A 22219-nucleotide genomic window follows, 5' to 3' on the forward strand; every position below is an offset into this window, starting at 1 on the left:
GAGGAGTGGAACATCTGTTGAATTGATATAAAAATTAAAAAAGGAATGGGGCCAATATGCATTCTCTGTACAAGACACAGATCAATGAGAACCAGCTTTTTTCCAAACCATTTTGCTTCTCTGCAAGGATATTTTCTTGTTCCAGCAAGTTTGGGGTTTCTGTTGTAAGTGTCTAGTGAAGAGTTTATAGGTTTTGTTGAGAAGGCTGATTGGTTTATAGCTGGTAGGATCATCCTTTTTCCCTTTTTTATATCAGGACATTGATTGCAGATCCCTGGCCTTTTGGGGCTCAGTCATGGGTATGTAGATAAAGACTGAGGCCAGAGTGTGGTCCATCAATGAAAGTTGTTTTTAATGATTCTTGGAGGGATAAGGTCGTCTCCTGGGGCTTTTCCTAATCTTAGTTGAGCAGCGAGATTCTTGGTCACTGTGTCCATATTGTCAGATTTTCTATAGTTTAGTTAGACATTCACTTTTTGTAGATGTGTCCAGGGCCGCCGATAGGCCGGTGCTACTGGTAGTGGCGTCAGGGGCCCGGCCAAATTGACAAATGGGGGGGGCCCGGACGGTTTTGCCGGCCCCCTGGCGCCCGCAGTAATTTGTACCCAGTGAGCAGCGCCGACGCCGAGCTCCAGCTCCTCGCTCGCACAGGCGCAGTACCGGTCCTCTCTTGAAGCGTGCAGCGAAGGTAGGAGCCCCTTTGGGGTGGCGGCGTTGGGGAACGAGGCTTGGGCGGCCGGGGCGTTCCCTGTAGCTGTAGGCTGCGCACGCCTTAGCCAGCGCACCCCAAAACGCCCCCCAGCCCCACATACCCTTTTCCAAGGGCGCGCACGCTGCGGCCGCCCCCAGCCCCCCCGCCTCTAGCCCCCTCGCGCCCCTGGCTACTCGCCGCTGCCCCCCGCATGCTCGCCTGCCCACCCGATCCGCCTCTCTTTCTCCTCCGCCAGCCAAGGTTTTTCTTGCCGAAAAAGAAAGAAAACCTTTGCCGGCTTTTTTCCCCCCTTAATTTGAATTTTCCGGGCGGGCTGGCAGGGACATTGAAAATCACTTTCGCCAGCGTCCGGAGAATGAGAGAGAGTGAGAGCGACAGAGCAAGATAGAGAGAAAGTGAGAGAGAGAGAGAGAAAGAGGGGGGAGAGAAAGAGATAGCAAGAGAGAGAGAACAAGAGAGAGAAAGAGTGAGAGAAAGAAAACAAGAGAGAAAGTGAGAAAAAGAGAGAGAGCAAGAGGGGGAGAGATAGAGAAAGCGGGGGAGAGAGAGAAAGAAAGAAAGAAAAAGAGAGAGAGATGAGAGAGGAAGGAAGAGTGAGAGAGAGGAAGAAAGCAAGATAGAGAAAGAAAGAGAGAAAGAAAGAAAGAAAGAAAGATGAGAGAGGAAGGAAGAGAGTGAGAGGAAGAAAGCGAGATAGAGAAAGAGAAAGAGAGAGATGAAAGGAAGGAAGAGAGAGAGAAGAAGAAAGAGAGAGAGAGAGAAGAGTGGAAGGAAGAGAGAGACAGAAATGATAGAATAAAGGGGAGAAAAAAGAGAAATGAGAAAATGATCGAGGCAGAGAATGACAGGAAAGAGAGAGGTGACTCTTGATTTTAAGCGTATGGTAAAAGCACTTAAATAATAACAGAACCCCCCCCCCACCCTCCCCTGTTTTTATTAATAGTTTTGCTGGTTGTTTTAGTTTAAATAGTAATGGATTTTGGCTTTTTTAAATTATTAATTTCTTTTAATAAAAAAGAAGGGATTTATTTATTTATTTATTTATTTATGTATGTATGTATGTATGTATGTATGTATGTATGTATGTATGTATGTATGTATTTATGTATTTATGTATTTATGTATTTATATATATATGCCGCCCAGTCCCAAGTTTTTCCTTATTTCCAGATTGCCTTTCCTCTTGGTGAGGTTCCGCCCATTGCTTCTTGTACTACCTTCAGGTGGCATGGAGAATAAATAGATGCCATCTGCTCTGTGGCAGCTCTTTAAGGATTGGGAAACTACTATTATATTCCCCCTCAGTTTTCTATTTGTTGAGCTAAACATACTCATTCTCTTAGCCCTTGTTCATAGGATTTAGCCTCTAGGCCAGGGGTGTCAAACTCAATTTCATTGAGGGCCACATCAGGGCTATGTTTGACCTCAGAGGGCCGGGGCAGGGCTTGCCCAGGGTGTGTGGCCATGGTGGGCATGGCACAGGATTTGGGGGCAGTAGTTTTAAAATGGCGGGGGGGGGGGCAGACACTTAGGCTGTATGGGGCCCCAAAATTCCTGATGGCGGCCCTGGATATGTCCATGTACTTTCCCCCAAAGTGTGCTTCCCAAGTCGGGAGGGGGGGGGTAACAGTCCACCATGAATGGACCATTGCTTTGGGACCATGATTGATATGTCAGAATAGAGCTGAAGCTTTGGATTTGATACTTTAATTGAAAGATTTGCTCAGTTTAGTCTTCACAAAGGAACTTGAAATATTAATGAGGTGTCCAAAAGACACTGAGTCTTACTTAAAAAAAAAAAAGGAAAATAATTACTGTATTTTATTGGGATTAGAACTATTCTGAATGGAAAGAGAGAAAGTTTTGTTTCTTTCCATCTGTTAAAAATATCTATTTTAAGTCTAATAAGCATAATAGAAGTCTGTTGCACATGATAACAGTTAAAATGGATACTTTTATTCCTACATTTTCTTCAAGCTATATGCTTTACAGATATTTTGCTTGCTTGGTTGCAAAGTTGTTTGCCAGTTTACTCTCAATATGTTTATCATGTAAAAAAATTACATAATATCATGGTTTTGACATACTTGTATTTTATCATTTGATCTATTTTAATCTTGCAATCTCAGAGTTCTGTCTTGTGGCTAAATGGCTAAAAGTATAGAGGAAAATCTTAATATTCAACTAGATGTTTCTTTGCATCCATCATGTTCAGGAATATATTTTGCAAATTCTAAAAGTATATTTGATAGTAAATTGTAAATCACCAGATTGTGAGATACTTCCAGTATGGATATATAATTAAATTTGTGGCCTTTTAAAATGACTACAACATAGTTTACTTAAAAAGTCGCAAAACAAACAACTGATGTAAAAAGTTTTCAAAAAACAAAACAAAACACCCTAATAAAATTTTATTGCTGAAATATTGCTTTCAGACTACTTCAGGAGAAGATGTCCGCGACTTTGGCAAGGTATTAAAAAATAAATTCCGAACAAAAAGATATTTTGCAAAACATCCGAGAATGGGTTATTTGCCTGTACAAACAGTATTGGAAGGAGACAACATGGAAACGTGAGTAAAGAATATTAATAATATCTCATTTGAAAATTATTTATTTATTTATTTGTTCAATTTTTATGCTGCCCTTTTCCTTAGACTCAGGGCGGCTTACAACATGTTAGCAATAGCACTTTTTAACAGCCAGCATATTGCCCCCACAATCCGGGTCCTCATTTTACCCACCTTGGAAGGGTGGAAGACTGAGTCAACCTTAAGCCGGTGATGAGATTTGAACCGCTGACCTTCAGATCTACAGTCAGCTTCAGTGGCCAATTGGCACTTCTCCCTATATTTCCTGACTACATAATTTCTTTTTCGTTTCTTTCATATTTCTTTATTTTTATAGAAAGAAAAAGGCAAGCTGTGGTCTTGGTTATAATCACTTGTAATCCTGTAAGATTAATAGAAAAAATCTGCTGGTTATTAAAACTTGCTTTAATGGAAATTGCACTGCAGCTTGCTATCTTTCCATTTTTCTCAATATTTCCTTTCTCATGTTTTGGCTGCTTTCATGGACATTCACATTAGTCTACTGGATTTTCTTGATTTTGGGTTTTGTTTTGTTTTTTTAACCTTCCGTAATTATTTTGCTGCTAAGTTTTTTCTGTCTCTCTCTTCACCTCCTCATTTTTTGTCTTGCAGTCCTGTTACTCTGATCAACTTCTGGCCAGTAGATTCTGCGTGAGTACTTTTGCCAAAGTGTACTGCTATTGCTGCTTGCTGTTGCATTCCCTCACTTTTCTTTTTAGTTTCTGTTCATTTTTTTCCATGTGTCCATTTTCATCATTCATTCCCCTTTTATTAATGTTTCTGATAGAAAAGACAAGCCCATATCAAGTTAGTAGAAACAACAGATATGAATGTATTTCACAAATTGTGTAGACAATATTTCTTTATATGTTATTTTTACTTTGCAGATTTAAGTCATTTAAGATTTTAGTTCAACAAACTTTCTTTTTTATCTGCAAATGAGAAATATTTAATTGGAATAGGAATAACCACTTTTGGTTATTCAAACCAATTCAAACTTTTGGTTCCTAAACTGATAATTTTGAGATGCACTTATACATTTTGAAAAACCATACAGAGGTTTTATTCAGTATATATTGTAACATAGTAGGCCTATACAAATACAAAGGTTATTATCTTAACTTTGACTGATGAATATAAGAGCAACTCCATTTATGCGCAAATTTCACCTTCTCCACTGCACTGCTACGGAGAGTCCAAGGTGGGTGATACTTCAGCCTTATTGAAAGGGACTGAGTTAAATATTAGCATAAATAACGGGTCCCGCCCCCATGCTGCCCTTATTGGGTCAGTCTAAAAAACTCAGTCATAGTGAAGGGACGCATGAGTTCTTCCTCCTATGACTCCTTAGGAGTTTTCTGATAATATTATTAAACGTTTTAAAGATTCAATTGTTAATTATTATTTAGGTTAAATCTGCCTTTAATATATTGTTTGTTTTCTCTCTATAGGATACAGAGCTGAGAGACTTACCATCGCTGGAACAGGCCCCTGCTCTGAGGAGTATTGCCTGCAACATTTGCCCCAGTCGGAGCCTCTTCCCTGCGAGGGTACAGCTCCAAAGACTGGGAGTCGCAAACGGGCAGGGGGAGACCCGGCCTACGTGGCCACACCCCAGACTCGGCAACCACCGAGACCTTCCAGACCAGGAGGTGGAAGACAAGAGGCTCGGCGGCGAAAACGGAGACTCAGAAAAACCACGGTTTTCAAATCTCCCGCCAAAACTACGCCCCAACGATCAGAGTGACGAGGGGGCGAAAGAACTAACCAGGAGTCTCTTTCTGAGTGCCGAGAACCCCACAGGCTAGGTGCGACAGAAATAACACGCGCCAAATATAGAAAGCCAACGGTCCTAGCTAAGGGGCATGCAGCACCTCACAGGCAGTCGCCATTTTGGGCACAGTAACCTCTGCCCGCCATTTTGGAACGGCATGATTGACACTTCGTGAGTCCAATCAAACCTACAAGTAGCCCGGATATCCTGTTACAACACAGGAAGGGGCATTCCTAAAAGGCGGCCACCATTTTGAATGAGTCATTCTATATCTAATCGTGGCTAGAAAACAGATCCCTTCGCATTTCTCAGCAAATTATAACTTTTCAATAATGGCTGAGGTACCACAACAGGGGACAACGGAACCCCCAACAAAGACCAAGGAGAAATCACACTCCTCCAGGTCCAAACCTGAAAGTTTGCAATCATCTTCTGCCTTGAAAGCAGCAGAAAAACGCATCAAGGCCTTAGAAGACCAACTTGAAGCAGCAAAAAAACAGGCACCAGTGCCTCAAGCTCTCACAATTCCAACACCAGGTCAGAATTCGGGGTTAATGACCACTGTTACACCCCCTAGACTCCCAGAGGGAACTGGATCAGCCATGGACAGAGACTGGTCCCCAGATAGGTTTGGGGAGCCAGCCCAAACTACAGAGATTCCAGTAATTAAAAAATCACACCAAATGGCGGCATGGGCACTCAAGGCATCGACAGCCACGTCATTCTTCAACAGAGTCTCAATCTTGTGATTTCAAGAGGTGCTCACAAAACTAGGCCCGGAGGATGGCCAATTGAGGCAAGATATCAACAAATTGTTGGCAGCAGCCGAATTCTCGGCTGATGCCACATCATCATCAGTAAGATTTTCCTCACGAACTTTGACAGCAAACCTATCATCCTGTCGGCTGCTTTGGCTCCGCACTTGGCAAGCAGACGGCAAGTCCAAATGGCGTCTAGCTTCAGCACCTTTCGATGGGGCAAAATTGTTCGGGGAGTCCCTTGACAAAGTCCTTATAGAGGACAAGGACAAAAAGAAGATTTTGCCCAGAACCTATAGATGTCAGGAAAGACGTCCCACCCCTTATTTTAGACGCCAGCCCTTTCGAGCAGAGACTTTTTTGGCTACACCCACAGTCAACAGGTCATACACCCAAGGGTCATTCACACAACCTGCCTATAGAATAGACAGGAACAACTACGGAGACAGAAATAGACAATTTCAGCAACCCAGAAAGCCCTTTAGAGGCTCCAACAGGGGTGGCTACCGTAGAAGTAAGTGACTCCAGAGACCTTTTCCCCATAGGAGGCCAGCTTCAACATTTCACCGACTCCTGGGAGGCTATCTCTGCAGACACCTGGGCGTTAAATACACTTACCCAGGGGCTCACTATAGAATTCCTACAGCGACCTCCAAACCGTTTTCTCCAATGTCCAGTGATTCTCAACCAGCACAAAAGAGAACTTCTGCACCAGGAAATCTACCATCTCCTCGAGATAGGTGCAATCGAGAAGGTTCCCCTACATCAAGAAGGTCAAGGTACTACTCAGTAGTATTCATAGTACCCAAGGCTTCTGGCGGTTGCCGGCTCATACTCAACCTAAAACAGTTGAACATATTTGTGAGATACCGCAGATTCAAAATGCATTCATTAAAGACAATCCTTGGAGCAATACATCAGAACGATTGGCTGACATCGATAGATCTAAAAGAGGCGTACCTGCACATACCGGTACATCCGGAATACAGGAAGTTCCTTCTTCGGAGTCTTCGGAGTCTTCGGAGAGGGGCGGCATACAAATCTAAGTAATAATAAATACAAATCTAAGTAATAAATAAATTTTTGTAATAAATAAAGTAATAAATAAATTTTTGCTTCGAGGATCACCATTTTCAGTACAAGGCCATGCCCTTCGGCCTAACGTCAGCCCCACGAACGTTCACAAAGATACTGGACATATTGACCGCAGGACTCAGAACCCGACCTCTGCGAATCATGGCTTACCTGGACGATATCATAATATTGTCCAGCAGTCCCAGCTGAGCATGAGAGGACCTGACGGAAACCATCAGAACACTAGAGAATCATGGTTTCTCAGTCAACTACCAGAAAAGCCACCTGACCCCAACCAGACAACTAACTCATTTGGGGACCAACATAAACATCGCGACAGGCAGGGTCTACCTGTCTTCCGAGCGTCAAAACAGGATCAGAGACATGGTAGCAGAACTACAAAGAAGAAAAACAGTTCCGCTAGCCTTTCTATCCCAACTGCTGGGATTATTCATCTCTTGCATAGACATTGTTCCTTGGGCCAGACTACACACCAGACCACTACAGTGGTTTCTACTCCCCTTCCAGAGGAACTGGATCAGCCACTCCTCCAGAAAGGTAACAATTTCAGCAAAAGTGCATCGATCCCTTTCATGGTGAAGATCTCCAGCTCTCCAACAGGGGTCCCCCTTCCTGCCACATCAGGAGGTAACGATAACAACAGATGCGAGCCTTTCAGGCTTGGGTACCCATTCAACATCAGGGGTAGCCCAAGGGTTGTGGAGCACAGAGGACCTCACAAACCCGAACATCAATCTCCTGGAACTCAAAGCGATTCACCTGGCACTTCGACACTTCGCACCACAAGTCAGACACCAACATATGCTGATGCTGACGGACAATGTGGCTACACAAGCACATATCAACCACCAAGGGGGCACGAGATCAGACCGTCTCATGCTGGAGGCACATTCCTATTCAGATGGGCAGAAAAACACCTTGCATCCCTGAGAGCCGAACATATCTCCGGCATCTCGAACTCGTCAAAGCAGATTAGCTGAGCCGGACGACCATCGGTCCAGCAGAATGGAGTCTGCAACCATCACTTTTCCAGGAAATAACCCACAGATACGGGAGACCAGAGGTGGATCTATTCACCACCCACCTCAACAATCAGCTCCCGAGATTCTTCTCCCGCTTCCCGACACCGGGAGCAGAACAGGTCAATGCACTGCTTTGTCCCTGGCCGGAAGGCCTCCTATACGCCTTCCCACCAGTATGCCTGATCCCGAGAGTGATAAACAAGCTCCTACGGGAAAGAGCAGAAATACTCTTAATTGCACCATACTGGCCCAGACGCCCGTGGTTCGCGGATTTGAAGGAGTTATCGATCTCCCCTCCTTGGCGCATACCACATCACAGGATAGTATTAACACAGGGATCCGTGATTCACCCAGAACCACATTGGTGGAAACTTGCCATGTGGCACTTGAGGGGGGCAGATTAAGGAGACTCCAAGTGCCGGAAAAAGTCATTAACACCATTCAGGCATCACGCTGTCCATCTACCACTCAGATTTACCAAACCACATGGACAGCATACTCCACTTTCTGCAGGAAACAGAACCTGGACCCACAGTCCCCCTCTGTGATTCAACTTCTAGCCTTTCTGCAAACCGGTCTAGACAGAGGACTAGCACCAAACACCTTACACAGACAGGTAGCAGCCATAGCCACCATTCTCAAAACAGAATTTGCACAACCAATTTCACAACATCCATAGGTATGTGATTTCATTAGAGGAGCAGCTAACATTTGACCCCCACCAGTCCACCACTTCCCAACTTGGGACCTACCCCTAGTGCTGCAGGCCCTCACTAAGCCTCCTTTTGAACTAATACGGGACATTCCACTACGACTATTATCTGTTAAGACAGCCTTCTTGACAGCTATTACATCAGCGAGAAGGGTCTCAGAAATGTCAGCACTCTCAGTCAGACAGGACTTATGTATCTTCCACCCAGACAGAATAGTCCTACGATTAGACCCCTCCTTCTTGCCTAAGGTAAACACGGTTTTCCATCAAGCACAGGAGATTAGACTTCTGCACCCATGGGTCACACCCACTGGAACTTAAATGGCATAAAATTGACGTAAGATGTGCATTGAAAATTTACATCAGACGGAATCCCTATTTGTGTCCTACTTTCCTGCCTCCATGGGCTCCAGGGTCTCACCTAAGACTATTAGTCGCTGGATAAGTTCTTGCATAATTACAGCGTACAAGCTAAGCCCCACTCCAATACCTAAGGGCATCACGGCGCATTCCATGCGGAGTGCGGCCACATCAGCGGCATAGGCAACTCAAGCACCAATTGAGGACATTTGGGCTGCCCCAAATACATTTTTCAAACATTACCACCTAGTTACATATGCTTCAGCTGAAGCAGCCTTCGGACGTAGAGTGCTGCAAAGTGTGTGCAATACCCCTGCGCACCTGGTCCAGCCTCTTCCTGCCCCGGATAATTAAGCTTGGGTATATCCCACCTTGGACTCTCCGTAGCAGTGCAATGGAGAAGAACCGTTGCACTTACCTGAACGGTCTTCTCGATGCACTGCAAGGAGAGTCCAAACCCAACCCAGCTATTTGGCCCAGGAGCACAGGTCTTATGGCTACAGTTGATTTTAAATTCTCATTTGTTCTCAGTTAACAGTAGTTAATAAAATTCATGGTTGATTAACACTATGACTTCGTTTTTATTATAGACTGACCCAGTAAAGGCAGTATGGGGGCGGGACCCGTTATTTATGCTAATATTTAACTCAGTCCCTTCCAATAAGGCTGAAGTATCACCCACCTTGGACTCTCCTTGCAGTGCATCGAGAAGATCGTTCAGGTAAGTGCAACGGTTCTTCTGTTTAAAGCAGTTTAAACTGAACGATATTTATTGGGAGAGGTATACATTTTTAATTGTTTTTCACACCTTACAGAGATTCCAATTTACATACCTCAAATCAAAATATAATACAATATCAAATGCCAAATTCTTAGTCAAATTAATCAAATTTTTCTAATTATTTATCCAATTATTTCTGGTATATATCATTCATCCTGTGCTACCTCCTTTCCAAGTGCTATCATCCAGATTTTAGATAATGTTCTTCACTTTCATTTATATTTAAAGTGCTATAGCTATCTAAATTTCTCTTGGCTATTTGCTATTTTTCCTAACTATGCCATCGTGTTTCATTCCCTTTCTAGCATTCTTAGAAAACACATTCCTACTTTCATTTAAAAAGAAACCCTCATTTTATCGTAACCGCCCTTAACAATAGAAAATATCCAAATTTACATCTCTAAAAACCCAGGAAGGAAAGAGAGAAAAAAAATTAAGTTAACTTAATTAAGAAATTAAGAAAAAAGTAAATAAAAAAGAAGAGCGGAAAAGGGAAAAAAAAGAAAACCACTATTCATATCGTATCTTAATCTATACATAGGAGGAAGGGCTGCTGTTAGAAATTTTAAAATACATTTCCTACTCAATTCATTTATTTCACTTCTTTCATTATTTCAGTATAACATTTCTACTTTAGCAGATCAGAATAAATATAAATCATTATTATTCCATTATTTTATGCGAAAAGTATCTTCCATTAAAAAAGACCAAAATATTAATATTCTTCCCTAATCTAGATATTTTCCACTGTCGTTCTTAGTGTGATAAACTTCCGTAATCTATAAACCCTGCTGCCAATCCCAGCATAATAATCTTCCCTAATCTGTGTGTCACTGTCATATCAGTGCAATAATCTTCACTATTCTAATTATTTTCACTGCTAAATGCAATGCCATAATCTGCCCTAATCTATATATTTCCCTGAGAAAGCGTGATAGAGAGAGAAAGAAAACAAGAGAGAGAGAGGAAGGAAGAGAGAGAGTGAGAAAGAAAACAAGAAAGAAAGAGAGAGAGAGAGATGAGAGAGGAAGGAAGAGAGTGAGAGAGAGAAAGAAAGCAAGAGAGAGAGAGAAGAGTGGAAGGAAGAGAGAGAGAAATGATAGAAAAAGGGGAGAAAAAAAGAGAAATGAGAAAATGATTGAGGATGACAGGAAAGAGAGAAACAGAGAGAGAAGTGACTCTTGATTTAAAGCATATGGTAAAAGCACTTAAATCATAACAGAGAAAAAAAAACCCAGCCCTCACTGTTTTTATTAATAGTTATGTGTGTTTTTTCTGGTTGTTTTAGTTTTAATAGTAATGGATTTTGTTTTTGTTTTTATTATTAATTTCTTTTAATAAAAAAGAAGGGATTTTTTTCTTATTTACTTATTTACTTACTTACTTACTTACTTACTTACTTATTTATACTTCTATGCCGCCCAGTTCCAAGGGGACTGCCGCTCAGACACTATACTTTTCCGCCCACACTGAAAAAAAATTAGAGGGAACATTGCCTGGCGGTTGACTAATGTGAGCCATTCAAGTTCCAGATGGTCAGTTTCATCCAGTGGGGGTCTGGATGGCATACTGACTCCTGCTTCAATATGTTGATTAACATTGGAAGACGCCAAGGAGGGGATACAGACAAGGTCGCAAGGTCTGCAAACCAGGGTCTGCGTGGCCAGTATGGGGCCACCAGGACCAGTTCCGCTCCCTCCGTCAATAGCTTGCGTATCACTCTGGGGATTAGGGCAAGGGGAGGGAACGCATAGAGGAGTCCCTCCGGCCATGGGGAACGGAAAGCATCCGTGCCCTCTGCCCCCCAACAGCGGAACCTGGTGAAGAACCGAGGCAGGTGAGTGTTCATACTGGTAGCGAAAAGGTCCACTTGAGACCGACCGAACCGGACACAGATCTGCCTGAAGATGCTGGGATGCAGCCTCCACTCCGTCTGAGCTATTGTGGAGTGGCTGAGCCAGTCTGCTGTGGTGTTGTCCTCCCCTGCGATATAGTCCGCCGTGATGGAGAGCAGGTGGTTCTCAGCTCCAGTGCAAAGTACTCTGACCTTCTCCATTAGGGCGGGGGACCGGATGCCCCCCTGCCTGTTGATATGAGCCTTGGCTGTGGTGTTGGAGGACCAGAATATGCTTACCCACCGTTAGCCGGCTCAGCTCTTGGAGGGCCAGGTAAACTGCACGCAACTCCAGGATGTTGATGGGCAGAGAGGACTCCTGCTTCGACCAGAGTCCCTGGGCCACAGAGGAATGAATGTGGGCCCCCCATCCCGAGAGACTGGCATCCGTGGTCAGCACCAGATGGGATGGCTCGATGAAACAGGAACCTCAGCTCAAATTCTCTGGAGACCATAATAGAGAGTTGCGGACATTTGGAGGGAGGAAGACCCTTAGTGGAGACGAACCTCGGCCTTGCTTTTGGAAAGGGAGAAGGAACCATTGCAAGTCCCTGGAATGTAGGCATGCCCAAGGAACAATAGGATGGTCGAAATGGATTTTCCCAGAAGCGTGGAAAACAGGCATAGTGGAACCCTGCGCTGGCGCAGAATGGCAGAATTTAGATCTGCAATGCTAGCCTGACGCTCCTGGGAAAGGAACACCCTACACTCCAGGGAGTCAGTAATGGCGCCTAGGTAGATAATGGACGAAGTGGGAACTCTTGCTCTTGTTGATAGAAAACCCGTGGTCAGCTAATGCTGATAATGTTACCTGGATGTCGTGGAAGGCTTGAGATCTAGAGGAAGCCAGTAACAAAATGTCATCAAGGTAACAATGAATACGCACAGGGAGTAACCTCAGGTGGGACACTAAGGCCACCAGAATCTTAGTGAATACTCTGGGGGCTGAGGAAAGGCCAAAGGGGAGTGCCACGTATTGGTAATGAATGCCCCCATAACAGAATATAAGGAACTGCTGAAAGTCAGGATGGATAGAGATATGGAGGTAGGCCTCCGTAAGGTCAATAGAGGATAGGAGATCGCCCTTCTGTATACATGCCAAGATGGACTGAAGTGAATGCATCTTGAACCGCCTGTATCAAATATGACGGTTCAATCTTTTCAGGTCCAGAATGGCTCTCCACCCTCCCGAAGCCTTGGGGACCAGAAAAAGGATGGAATAAAATCCTGATCCAGCTTCAAGATCGGGCACCTGATGAATGGCCTTAATCCTAAAGTGATGGTCAATGGCCTCTTTCATGAGGCGCTTTTTGGCCAAATTGTTAGACACAGGGCACCGGATAAAGAATTGTGGGGGAGTGGAGACGAACTGTAGGAAGAAGCCAAATTTTACCGTCTCCCTGACCCATGCGTCAGATGTGATTTCCTCCCATTGGTCTGCGAAAAGAGACAGGTGACCACCAATGGGAGGACCCAGATCCTCCGGTGACTCACTTGGTACGGTGGAATGAACTACCTCCTCCTCGAAAGGGCCGTTTGGAACCTCTGCCTTGAAAGGATTGGTTCTGGAAGGGTCGCTGGCACCCCCCGTAGGAATTATGTTGCCTGTACGAGTGCAGTTGCCTAAAGGAAAAAGAAGGTTGGGCGGGAGAGTGAAAATACCTTCTTGGTTAGAGACAAATTTTGAGTTACCTCTGTGATTAGCAGGAGGCAAGAACTTACGTTTGTCCTTGTCCTCGGTTAGCAGAGGGTCCAAGGCTGGTCCAAAGAGATGTTGTCCATCGAATGGAGATGTGGCGAGCTTCCACTTGTGTTTGGCATCCGCATTCTGGGAACGAAGCCAGAGCATCCTACGGGCCACAGTGGAAGTTGCCATGGTGCATGAGGCAAATCTGGCTGCTTGGAGTGAAGCATCCGCAGTAAAGCGAGCGCTGCGAACATCTTGGCAATGTTCTGCTGAGAACTGGTATCATCAGGTGCAATTCTATCTTGTAGATCACACAACCAGGTCAAATTTTCCTGGGCAAAAAGGGAAGCTGAAGTGGCCACTCTTACCGCCCAAGCGCCAATTTGGTGGGTTTTAGAAACATAGAAACATAGAAGACTGACGGCAGAAAAAGACCTCATGGTCCATCTAGTCTGCCCTTATACTATTTCCTGTGTTTTATCTTAGGATGGATATATGTTTATCCCAGGCATGTTTAAATTCAGTTACTGTGGATTTACCGACCACGTCTGCTGGGAGTTTGTTCCAAGGATCTACTACTCTTTCAGTGAAATAATATTTCCTCACGTTGCTTTTGATCTTTCCCCCAACTAACTTCAGATTGTGTCCCCTTGTTCTTGTGTTCACTTTCCTATTAAAAACACTTCCCTCCTGAACGTTATTTAACCCTTTAATATATTTAAATGTTTCGATCATGTCCCCCCTTTTCCTTCTGTCCTCCAGACTATACAGATTGAGTTCATTAAGTCTTTCCTGATACGTTTTATGCTTAAGACCTTCCACCATTCTTGTAGCCCGTCTTTTGACCCGTTCAATTTTGTCAATATCTTTTTGTAGGTGAGGTCTCCAGAACTGAACACAGTATTCCAAATGTGGTCTCACCAGCGCTCTATATAATTTCCCTCTTCCTGCTTGTTATACCTCTAGCTATGCAGCCAAGCATCCTACTTGCTTTTCCTACCGCCCGACCACACTGCTCACCCATTTTGAGACTGTCAGAAATCACTACCCCTAAATCCTTCTCTTCTGAAGTTTTTGCTAACACAGAACTGCCAATGCAATACTCAGATTGAGGATTCCTTTTCCCCAAGTGCATTATTTTACATTTGGAAACATTAAACTGCAGTTTCCATTACTTTGACCATTTATCTAGTAAAGCTAAATCATTTACCATATTACAGACCCCTCCAGGAATATCAACCCTATTGCACACTTTAGAGTCATCGGCAAATAGGCAAACCTTCCCTACCAAACCTTCCCCTATGTCACTCACAAACATATTAAAAAGAATAGGACCCAGAACAGACCCTTGTGGCACACCGCTTGTAACTTGTCTCTGCTCAGAATACTCGCCATTAACAATAACTCTCTGATGTCTATGCTTCAGCCAGCTTGAAATACACCGAACTATCCAGGGATTAAGTCCAATCTTCACTAATTTATCTATCAGCTCTTTATGTGGAACCGTATCAAAGGCTTTGCTGAAGTCCAGGTAGGCAATATCCACGGCACCACCTTGATCCAACACCTTTGTGACATAGTCAAAGAAATCAATGAGATTAGTCTGACATGATTTGCCTTCAGTAAAGCCATGCTGATTTGGGTCCAATAAGTTATTGTTTTTTAGGTACTGATTTATCCTCTTTTTGAGTAGAGTCTCCATCATTTTAACTATAACTGATGTCAAGCTAACTGGCCTGTAGTTACCAGCTTCTTCTCTACTGCCCTTCTTGTGGATAGGCACAACACTGGCCATTCTCCAATCCTCAGGAACATCTCCTGTTAACAGGGATTGGTTAAACAAATCAGTCAGGGGGGTAGCAATGACAGATCTGAGTTCTTTAAGAACTCTGGGGTGGATGCCATCTGGACCCATTGCCTTATTTATCTTTAATCGTTCAAGTTCTTCTAAAACATCGGCTTCTAAGATCACTGGAGCTGAATCCGTACAGCTGGAAGCAATGCTATATCCCTCTATAGTATTATTTTGTAAGGTGTCTTTTGAGAAAACTGAACAGAAGTAACTATTGAAATGGTCAGCGATCTCCTTATTCCCATCAATGCATGTATTATTCCCGGTACAGTGGTACCTCGACATACGAGTTTAATTTGTGCCAGAGCTGACCTCGTATGTTGATCATCTCGTATCTCAAACAAATGCATTTAGATTTGGCTTTTCGCGCCGTGATAACTCAAACTCAACCCGGATAAGACGAAGTGGCTGTGGGTTTTGCCTCCCAAGGACAACTCCATCTGTCCGTCCATTACCCTGGGGGGGGAATTATTGACCCCCTCAGAGAGGGTCCGCAACTTGGGCGTCCTCCTCGATCCACAGCTCACATTAGAACAACATCTCGCAGCTGTGGCGAGGGGGACGTTTGCCCAGGTTCGCCTGGTGCACCAGTTGCGGCCCTATCTGGACCAGGACTCACTGCTCACAGTCACTCATGCCCTCATCACCTCGAGGTTCGACTACTGTAATGCTCTCTACATGGGGCTACCTTTGAAAAGTGTTCGGAAGCTCCAGATCGTGCAGAATGCAGCTGCGAGAGCAGTCATGGGCTTACCCAGGTATGCCCATGTTTCACCATCACTCCGCAGTCTGCACTGGCTGCCGATCAGTTTCCGGTCACAATTCAAAGTGTTGGTTATGACCTTTAAAGCCCTTCATGGCACTGGACCAGAATATCTCCGAGACCGCCTCCTGCCGCACGAATCCCAGCGACCAATTAGGTCCCACAGAGTGGGCCTTCTCCGGGTCCCGTCAACTAAGCAATGTCGGTTGGCGGGCCCCAGGGGAAGAGCCTTCTCTGTGGCGGCACCGGCCCTCTGGAACCAACTCCCCCCGGAGATTAGAACTGCCCCTACTCTTCCTGCCTTCCGTAAACTTCTTAAAACCCACCTTTGCCGTCAGGCATGGGGGAATTGAAACATCCCCCCCCCTGGGCACGTTGAATTTATATATGGTATGCTTGTGTGTGAGTCTGTTAGTTTGTGGGGTTTTTTAAATCTTTAAAATTTTAAATTGTTGATTACTTATGATTTGTCTTTTTACATGTTGTGAGCCGCCCCGAGTCTTCGGAGAGGGGCGGCATACAAATCCAAGTAATAAATAAATAAATAAATAAATAAAAAATGGAATTCTTGCGCCACCTAGTGGACGCTCGGCTCGTATCCTGAATTTGAGCTCGGGTGTTGAACAGAAATTTTGCTCGTGTCGCAGCTCGTAACTTGAAATATTCGCATGTGGAGCAGCTCGTATCTAGAGGTACTACTGTACTAAGCTTCGTGATGCTGCAGTTTTTCTTCTTCCTATCACTAATATATCTGAAGAAGGTTTTATCCCCCTTCTTTACAGATTTGGCAATTTCTTCCTCTTTTGAGGCTTTAGCAGCATGTATTATCTGTTTCGCCTCCTTCTGTCTCATTTTATACACCTCTCTATCAGCTATACTTCCAGACTCTTTATACCTCCTATAGGCAGCCTTTTTTTCATTGACTATAGCCCTTACATCATTGCTAAACCATAGTGGTTTCTTCTTCCTTTTACCTTTAGTTATTTGCCTTACATACAGTCCTGTGGCTTTTAAGATGGCCTTTTTTAATACAGTCCACTGGGTGCTCGCTCCTGCCATTTTATCCCTCCCCTTTAATTCATTATTTAAATATTCCCCCATTGCATTAAAATTTGTTTTTCTGAAATCCAATACTTTGGTTGCAGTATAGGATTGTTCACAATCAGTTTTTACATCAAACCACAAACATAGATGGTCACTGCAAAGTAAATTTTCTCCCACCTTGACCTCTGAAACCCAATTCCCATTCGTAAAAACTAAATCTAGAATATTCTCCCCTCTAGTTGGTGTCTTAACCAGCTGTGCCAGAGCTGCTCCTGTAAAGGCCTCTACTATATTCTTACTTTTGCATGTAAGGGCACTGGGGATATTCCAGTCAACATCAGGCATGTTGAAATCACCCATAACCACAATATCTCCCTTTACTGCCATTTGGGTAATTTCATCCACCATCTTGTTGTCATATTCCTCAGATTGCCCTGGAGGCCTATAGATCACCCCAATTCTAATGACAGAACCGTCTTTATTTTGCATGCAAATCCAGAGAGTCTCCAGATCTTTACACATATTTTGAATTAGTGTTGTTTTTAGACTTTCTTTAACATAAATGGCTACTCCACCTCCCTTTCTCTCTATTCTATCCTTCCTATACAGTGTATATCCTGGTATGGATATTTCCCATTCATTAGAATCCTTAAACCATGTCTCAGTTATGGCAACCAGATCCAAATTATCTCTAGATATTATGGCCATTAATTCACAGAGCTTGTTGCTCAAGCTTCGAGCATTCGTGCACATTACCCGAAGAACATTATTTTCATTATTAGTTTGCCCCTTATCATCAACAATTACATCTATTCTATTTACAGCTCCCTTTTCATAAGCTTCCAGAAACTGATTTATCCTCATTGGTCGGGGACAGAAATCATCCACATCAGTTACATCTCTGTCCCCTTTACCTAGTTTAAATGCCTGTCCAAAAAAGTTCTGAATTCCTCACCGAGCACCTGGGTACCTCTGTATGATGGATGCAAACCATCCCTCTTAAACAGCTCCCTATTAGACCACCGTTTTGATGAGTGTCTGTTCAACCCTTTTGTCCTCTAATTTCATCAATTCTGCTGACTCGCCCGGCAGATTTGTGGGAGACAGGAGGGCGGTAATGGGAGTGATTAGATTAGATTAGATTAGATTTATTGGATTTATATGCCGCCCCTCTCCGCAGACTCGGGGTGGCTTGTCCACCTTAGGTGGCTCAAGACAAGGAGCCAGTTCTGGGCCAACATTAAAGAACTTTCTGTCATTAGCAGAGAGCATAGGCCCTGCTGAGGGAAAGAGTCACTGTTGTTGAACTGATTCTACAAATAGAGGAGGGCAAGGAATCACTTGAGCCTCTAGTGTATTTAAAGAAAAGAGGGGGTTAATGTCTGATCCAGGAGTGCTCGAAGAAGCTGTGGCAGTTAAATTGTCTGCACTCCTAGCCTTGAATAACAAGGAACGGAATAAAGAAGGGTGAAAGATACCTGCAGTGATGGGAGGTTCTCGGCGAATACCCTCGTCATCGGATAACTCCAAATCCGGCCCCTGTCATCCTCCTCTACTGTGCTACGAAACTCTGCTGCACAAGACATCTGCGGTGGTAGCTGACCTATCTGGGCTAGTGGCAGGCCAGAGAAAACTCCTGAGACAGTGGGTTGGGCCACACTCAGGGCAGTAGTTTGGGGCCCTCTCATCAATTGCATGCATTGAGACATGCTCTGGGAGACCGCCGCCGAAATTATGGCCTGAATGTTAGCAGGCTCTTGTAGCCCTTGATTAACTGGAAACATCTAATGGGTCATGGCAGGAACAGCAGCAGTTTGAAAGTAAGTCTGTGAGAGAGGAAGGGCGGGAGCAGGAGGAGGAGGGATAGGAGGAACAGGAAGAGGACTATCTTTAAACCAAAAGCAGACTGCTATATTTCCTCTGGCCACATGATGTCTCTGGGTGGTCAATTTTCCAAATCTTCTCTGGATAGCTCTTCTCTGAATAGCTCTGAATAACTCTTTTGCTGCTACTTCTGATTTTGCTGCTACTTCCGGATTTACGTTGTTCTTTGTTTATAGAAGAAAGGAAAGATAAGGATTCCACAACAAAAGTTAAAAATTCCAAATTCCAAAGTGCAAATTTCGAAGAAAACCAATTAGGGAGTTAAAAATAATCCAAATGATGGGCAATTTCACTACTTTAGAAGCTTTTGCTGAAATGCCACATTGCACGTTGCCTTCTTCAATTCCAGGCCATTTTAACTCCATCCAGCAACCAAACGAGTAACAAAAGTCTAAAATCCCATTCAGGCACTCTCCGCTTACCACCATCGATAGAAAAATATCTTCTTCCCCTCTGCAAGTAAGTCCTCCAATTCTGTTTCCAGTTGGAATCATTCGGCTATCCTCACAGCATTGCGTACTCTATGCAGCTGTGTTGGAACAGGTATGGCTGCCTGTCCGGCTTCACCACAGCCAGTGCGAGACAAGCCAGTTCATCCAGCGGGGCATGCCGGCCCCTGCCAGGCCTCTGGCAGCATCCCATGCGTCACTCTCCCTGCAGGAGAGATCCGGTCTGGTCCAAGGGGACCAGAACCCTCAGGCAATGGGACTTGGGGACATTTCCCAGGAGAGAAGGAAATATCCCGGTGCTACGGTCATGAGACCCTGCCCCCCACTAAACTGAACAATATTTGTTCAGGCTTACTTTTTTATCCTCTAAGATGTTACCGGTTTTACTAAATAACAGCAAATAGCCATTACTGAAAACAGATGTTATTATTAGCTGTTTTCTGTCAAACGATTACAAGATCTGTATTTTTCAGAAAATAATTTTGTCATATGTAAACCTCTTGTGTTGATACCAGTAGATTAAAATGGCTTATTTTCACTTCAATTGTTGACTTTCAGAAGTAAATGGCTATTTTTCTTTTTAATCTTTATGAAGTAAGTATTGGAGGAGATGAGAAAATGTGACAGGAATAAGTATCTATTACTTTAAAATATTTGTGCTAATTAATTCATAAAGTCTGTCAAATATTGGCCAAAAGAAAGCCAAATTATTAATCCACAAATACTACTAAAATTTGTATAACTTCTGATATTTGGTTTGCAAGTAATAATTAAAATGAATAGCATTAAATTTATACTGTTTAGTATAATTTATTGAATTATGTTAAATATACTAAAAAGTGTTACAGTATAACTTAGCTTATTGTAAAGACTAACTCCACCTGATTAAGAGGCTAATAGCCTATTTGCTGTTTTGTATCTGAAGTATTGGATTGATTGAATGAATGAATGAATGAATGAATGAATGAATGTTGTTATCTACATCTATGTTATTGTGTCTGTAATAGATTTCTTGATGTATGATCAACAATATAAGGGACATTAAAAATAGACCTTAGTAAATCAGATGTAAACGGTAGGGCTTAGGATTGGGTTCACCCTATTCAACAGTATTTCACAATATTTCTTTACAAGAATTTCAGTAGTGAATGATATAACACACACCCCACAGCATAGCTTCTCAATTTTGACCTTAGTAAAGGGATATGAATTACCCTGAAATTGCATAATAATTCCCATCCATTCCGTTAGATCTAAGGAAGGTTGTCTGTCAAGTTTACCCTGTGCCATATTTCCATGATAACCCAAAACCTAATAATCTGAAAACACCTTTTAAAATTAACACCATAAATTCATTATTGCAGCCTGGTTTCGATTGATAGGTAGATAATTTTGATTATTGTATGTAATAATTTATACTATTTTAACATGGTTTTTAATCTAGAAGCTATACAGTTTTAGAGTCAGTAATAGTAAATTGAGCATGAAATTCAAAAGTGTGCTAAACTTCAAAATATTATTCTGTTTAATTGAGAGTTAGGCATATGCTGCTATATCCCTGGAAGTCAGTAAAGGTAATAAGATTCATATAGCAAAACCTAGAGACAAACTGGAATACATGAATTGAGAAAACAATTATCATCAGAGAAAATTAAAAAGCAAAACTTTTTATGAGTACAGCATTATAATAGGTGAAAAAAGCAAATCTTATATAAACATGAGGCATGCAGTAAAATAAACGTAATATTGCATCTCTTAGTACAATGGCTTATATCACTTGTCAAAACTGTTTTCATCAACTAGCCAATAATGGCATGTTTGGGTCATGTTATTACAATCACATTTCTCTTTAATATATTAAACAATAGGTTAATTATTCAGTCTCTGCATAATCAAAGGGTTTTAAATATCAAATAATATTATTGCCAGAATCCTTTTGGAATTTCATAAATTGGTGTGAATTCCTTCTGACAACTGTATGACATCTTCATACATAGGTGTTTGTCATGCTTGCCATCCTTTTTACCTAATTAGGATTTATTATTTTAGAACAGGACTTCGTTTTCATTTATAACCTCAATAGAGTTTCAGCAGCTAGAGATATTTTCCACAGTTTCTCCTTTGCTTTCTGTGACCTTTGTAGAATTATTTTATGGATTAACAGCATTCTTAAAATTTGGCTAATAAAACAAAGTCCATAAGAATTATTATTTTCTCTTGATATATATATCCTAGAAAGAATATCAGGAAATGGTAATTATTTGCTCAGTCTATACATCAATTATAATCAATGTTTCTATAAAGTTACTAGTCCTTTTTGGATTATTCTGAAGCAGTATATAAAAATCTGTAGCTCTGGGTTGTTTTTTGAACTTGTTTTCACTGTTTTTCTATAAATTAGTACATGGAATCTTGTGCTCCAAATTCTATTGCTAGTATTTTTGCTCAATACACATTAATATTTTAGAAATACATGTAAGAACAAGCCTTCTTGCAGAAATATAGTTCTTAATCTTGAAGCAACAGAACATCTGATATAGTGACTGGTTCTTTCACATTGAAGTTCTTCCAGATTCATGTTTTTTAAATTTTGGTTTCATCTATTTAGTATTCATGTCTTGAGCTAATAGTTGATTTAACAGAGATACAGTATAGTAGTTCCATACTTAGGAAAGTTTATCTCTTCATGTCTTTGCTAGATGTGGCTAGTCCAAAATATTTAGAGAAGGGATTTGAACTTCTTTTTAGGAGGAATTGTTTTTACCCGCTAAACAGCTACAATATGTCTTAGAACAAATTTGCATTTTCTTTATTTATTTTTCAGTTTCATCCAGATCTC

At 42.5% G+C, this 22219-nt stretch overlaps 1 protein-coding gene across 1 annotated transcript in view; it reads left to right on the forward strand.

Moving 5' to 3' along the window:
• Nucleotides 1-22219, forward strand: part of LOC139167142 (dystrophin-like) — a 1540372-nt gene that overhangs the window by 1353309 nt on the left and 164844 nt on the right. The window contains exons 67-68 of the mRNA XM_070751563.1: nt 3151-3287; nt 3918-3956. Of these exons, the coding sequence (XP_070607664.1) occupies nt 3151-3287; nt 3918-3956 (176 nt within the window). The remainder of the gene's footprint in view (nt 1-3150; nt 3288-3917; nt 3957-22219) is intronic.

The sequence above is a fragment of the Erythrolamprus reginae genome, chromosome 4 (assembly GCF_031021105.1).
Source record: "Erythrolamprus reginae isolate rEryReg1 chromosome 4, rEryReg1.hap1, whole genome shotgun sequence".
In the NCBI taxonomy this organism is placed as follows: Eukaryota; Metazoa; Chordata; class Lepidosauria; order Squamata; family Dipsadidae; genus Erythrolamprus; species Erythrolamprus reginae.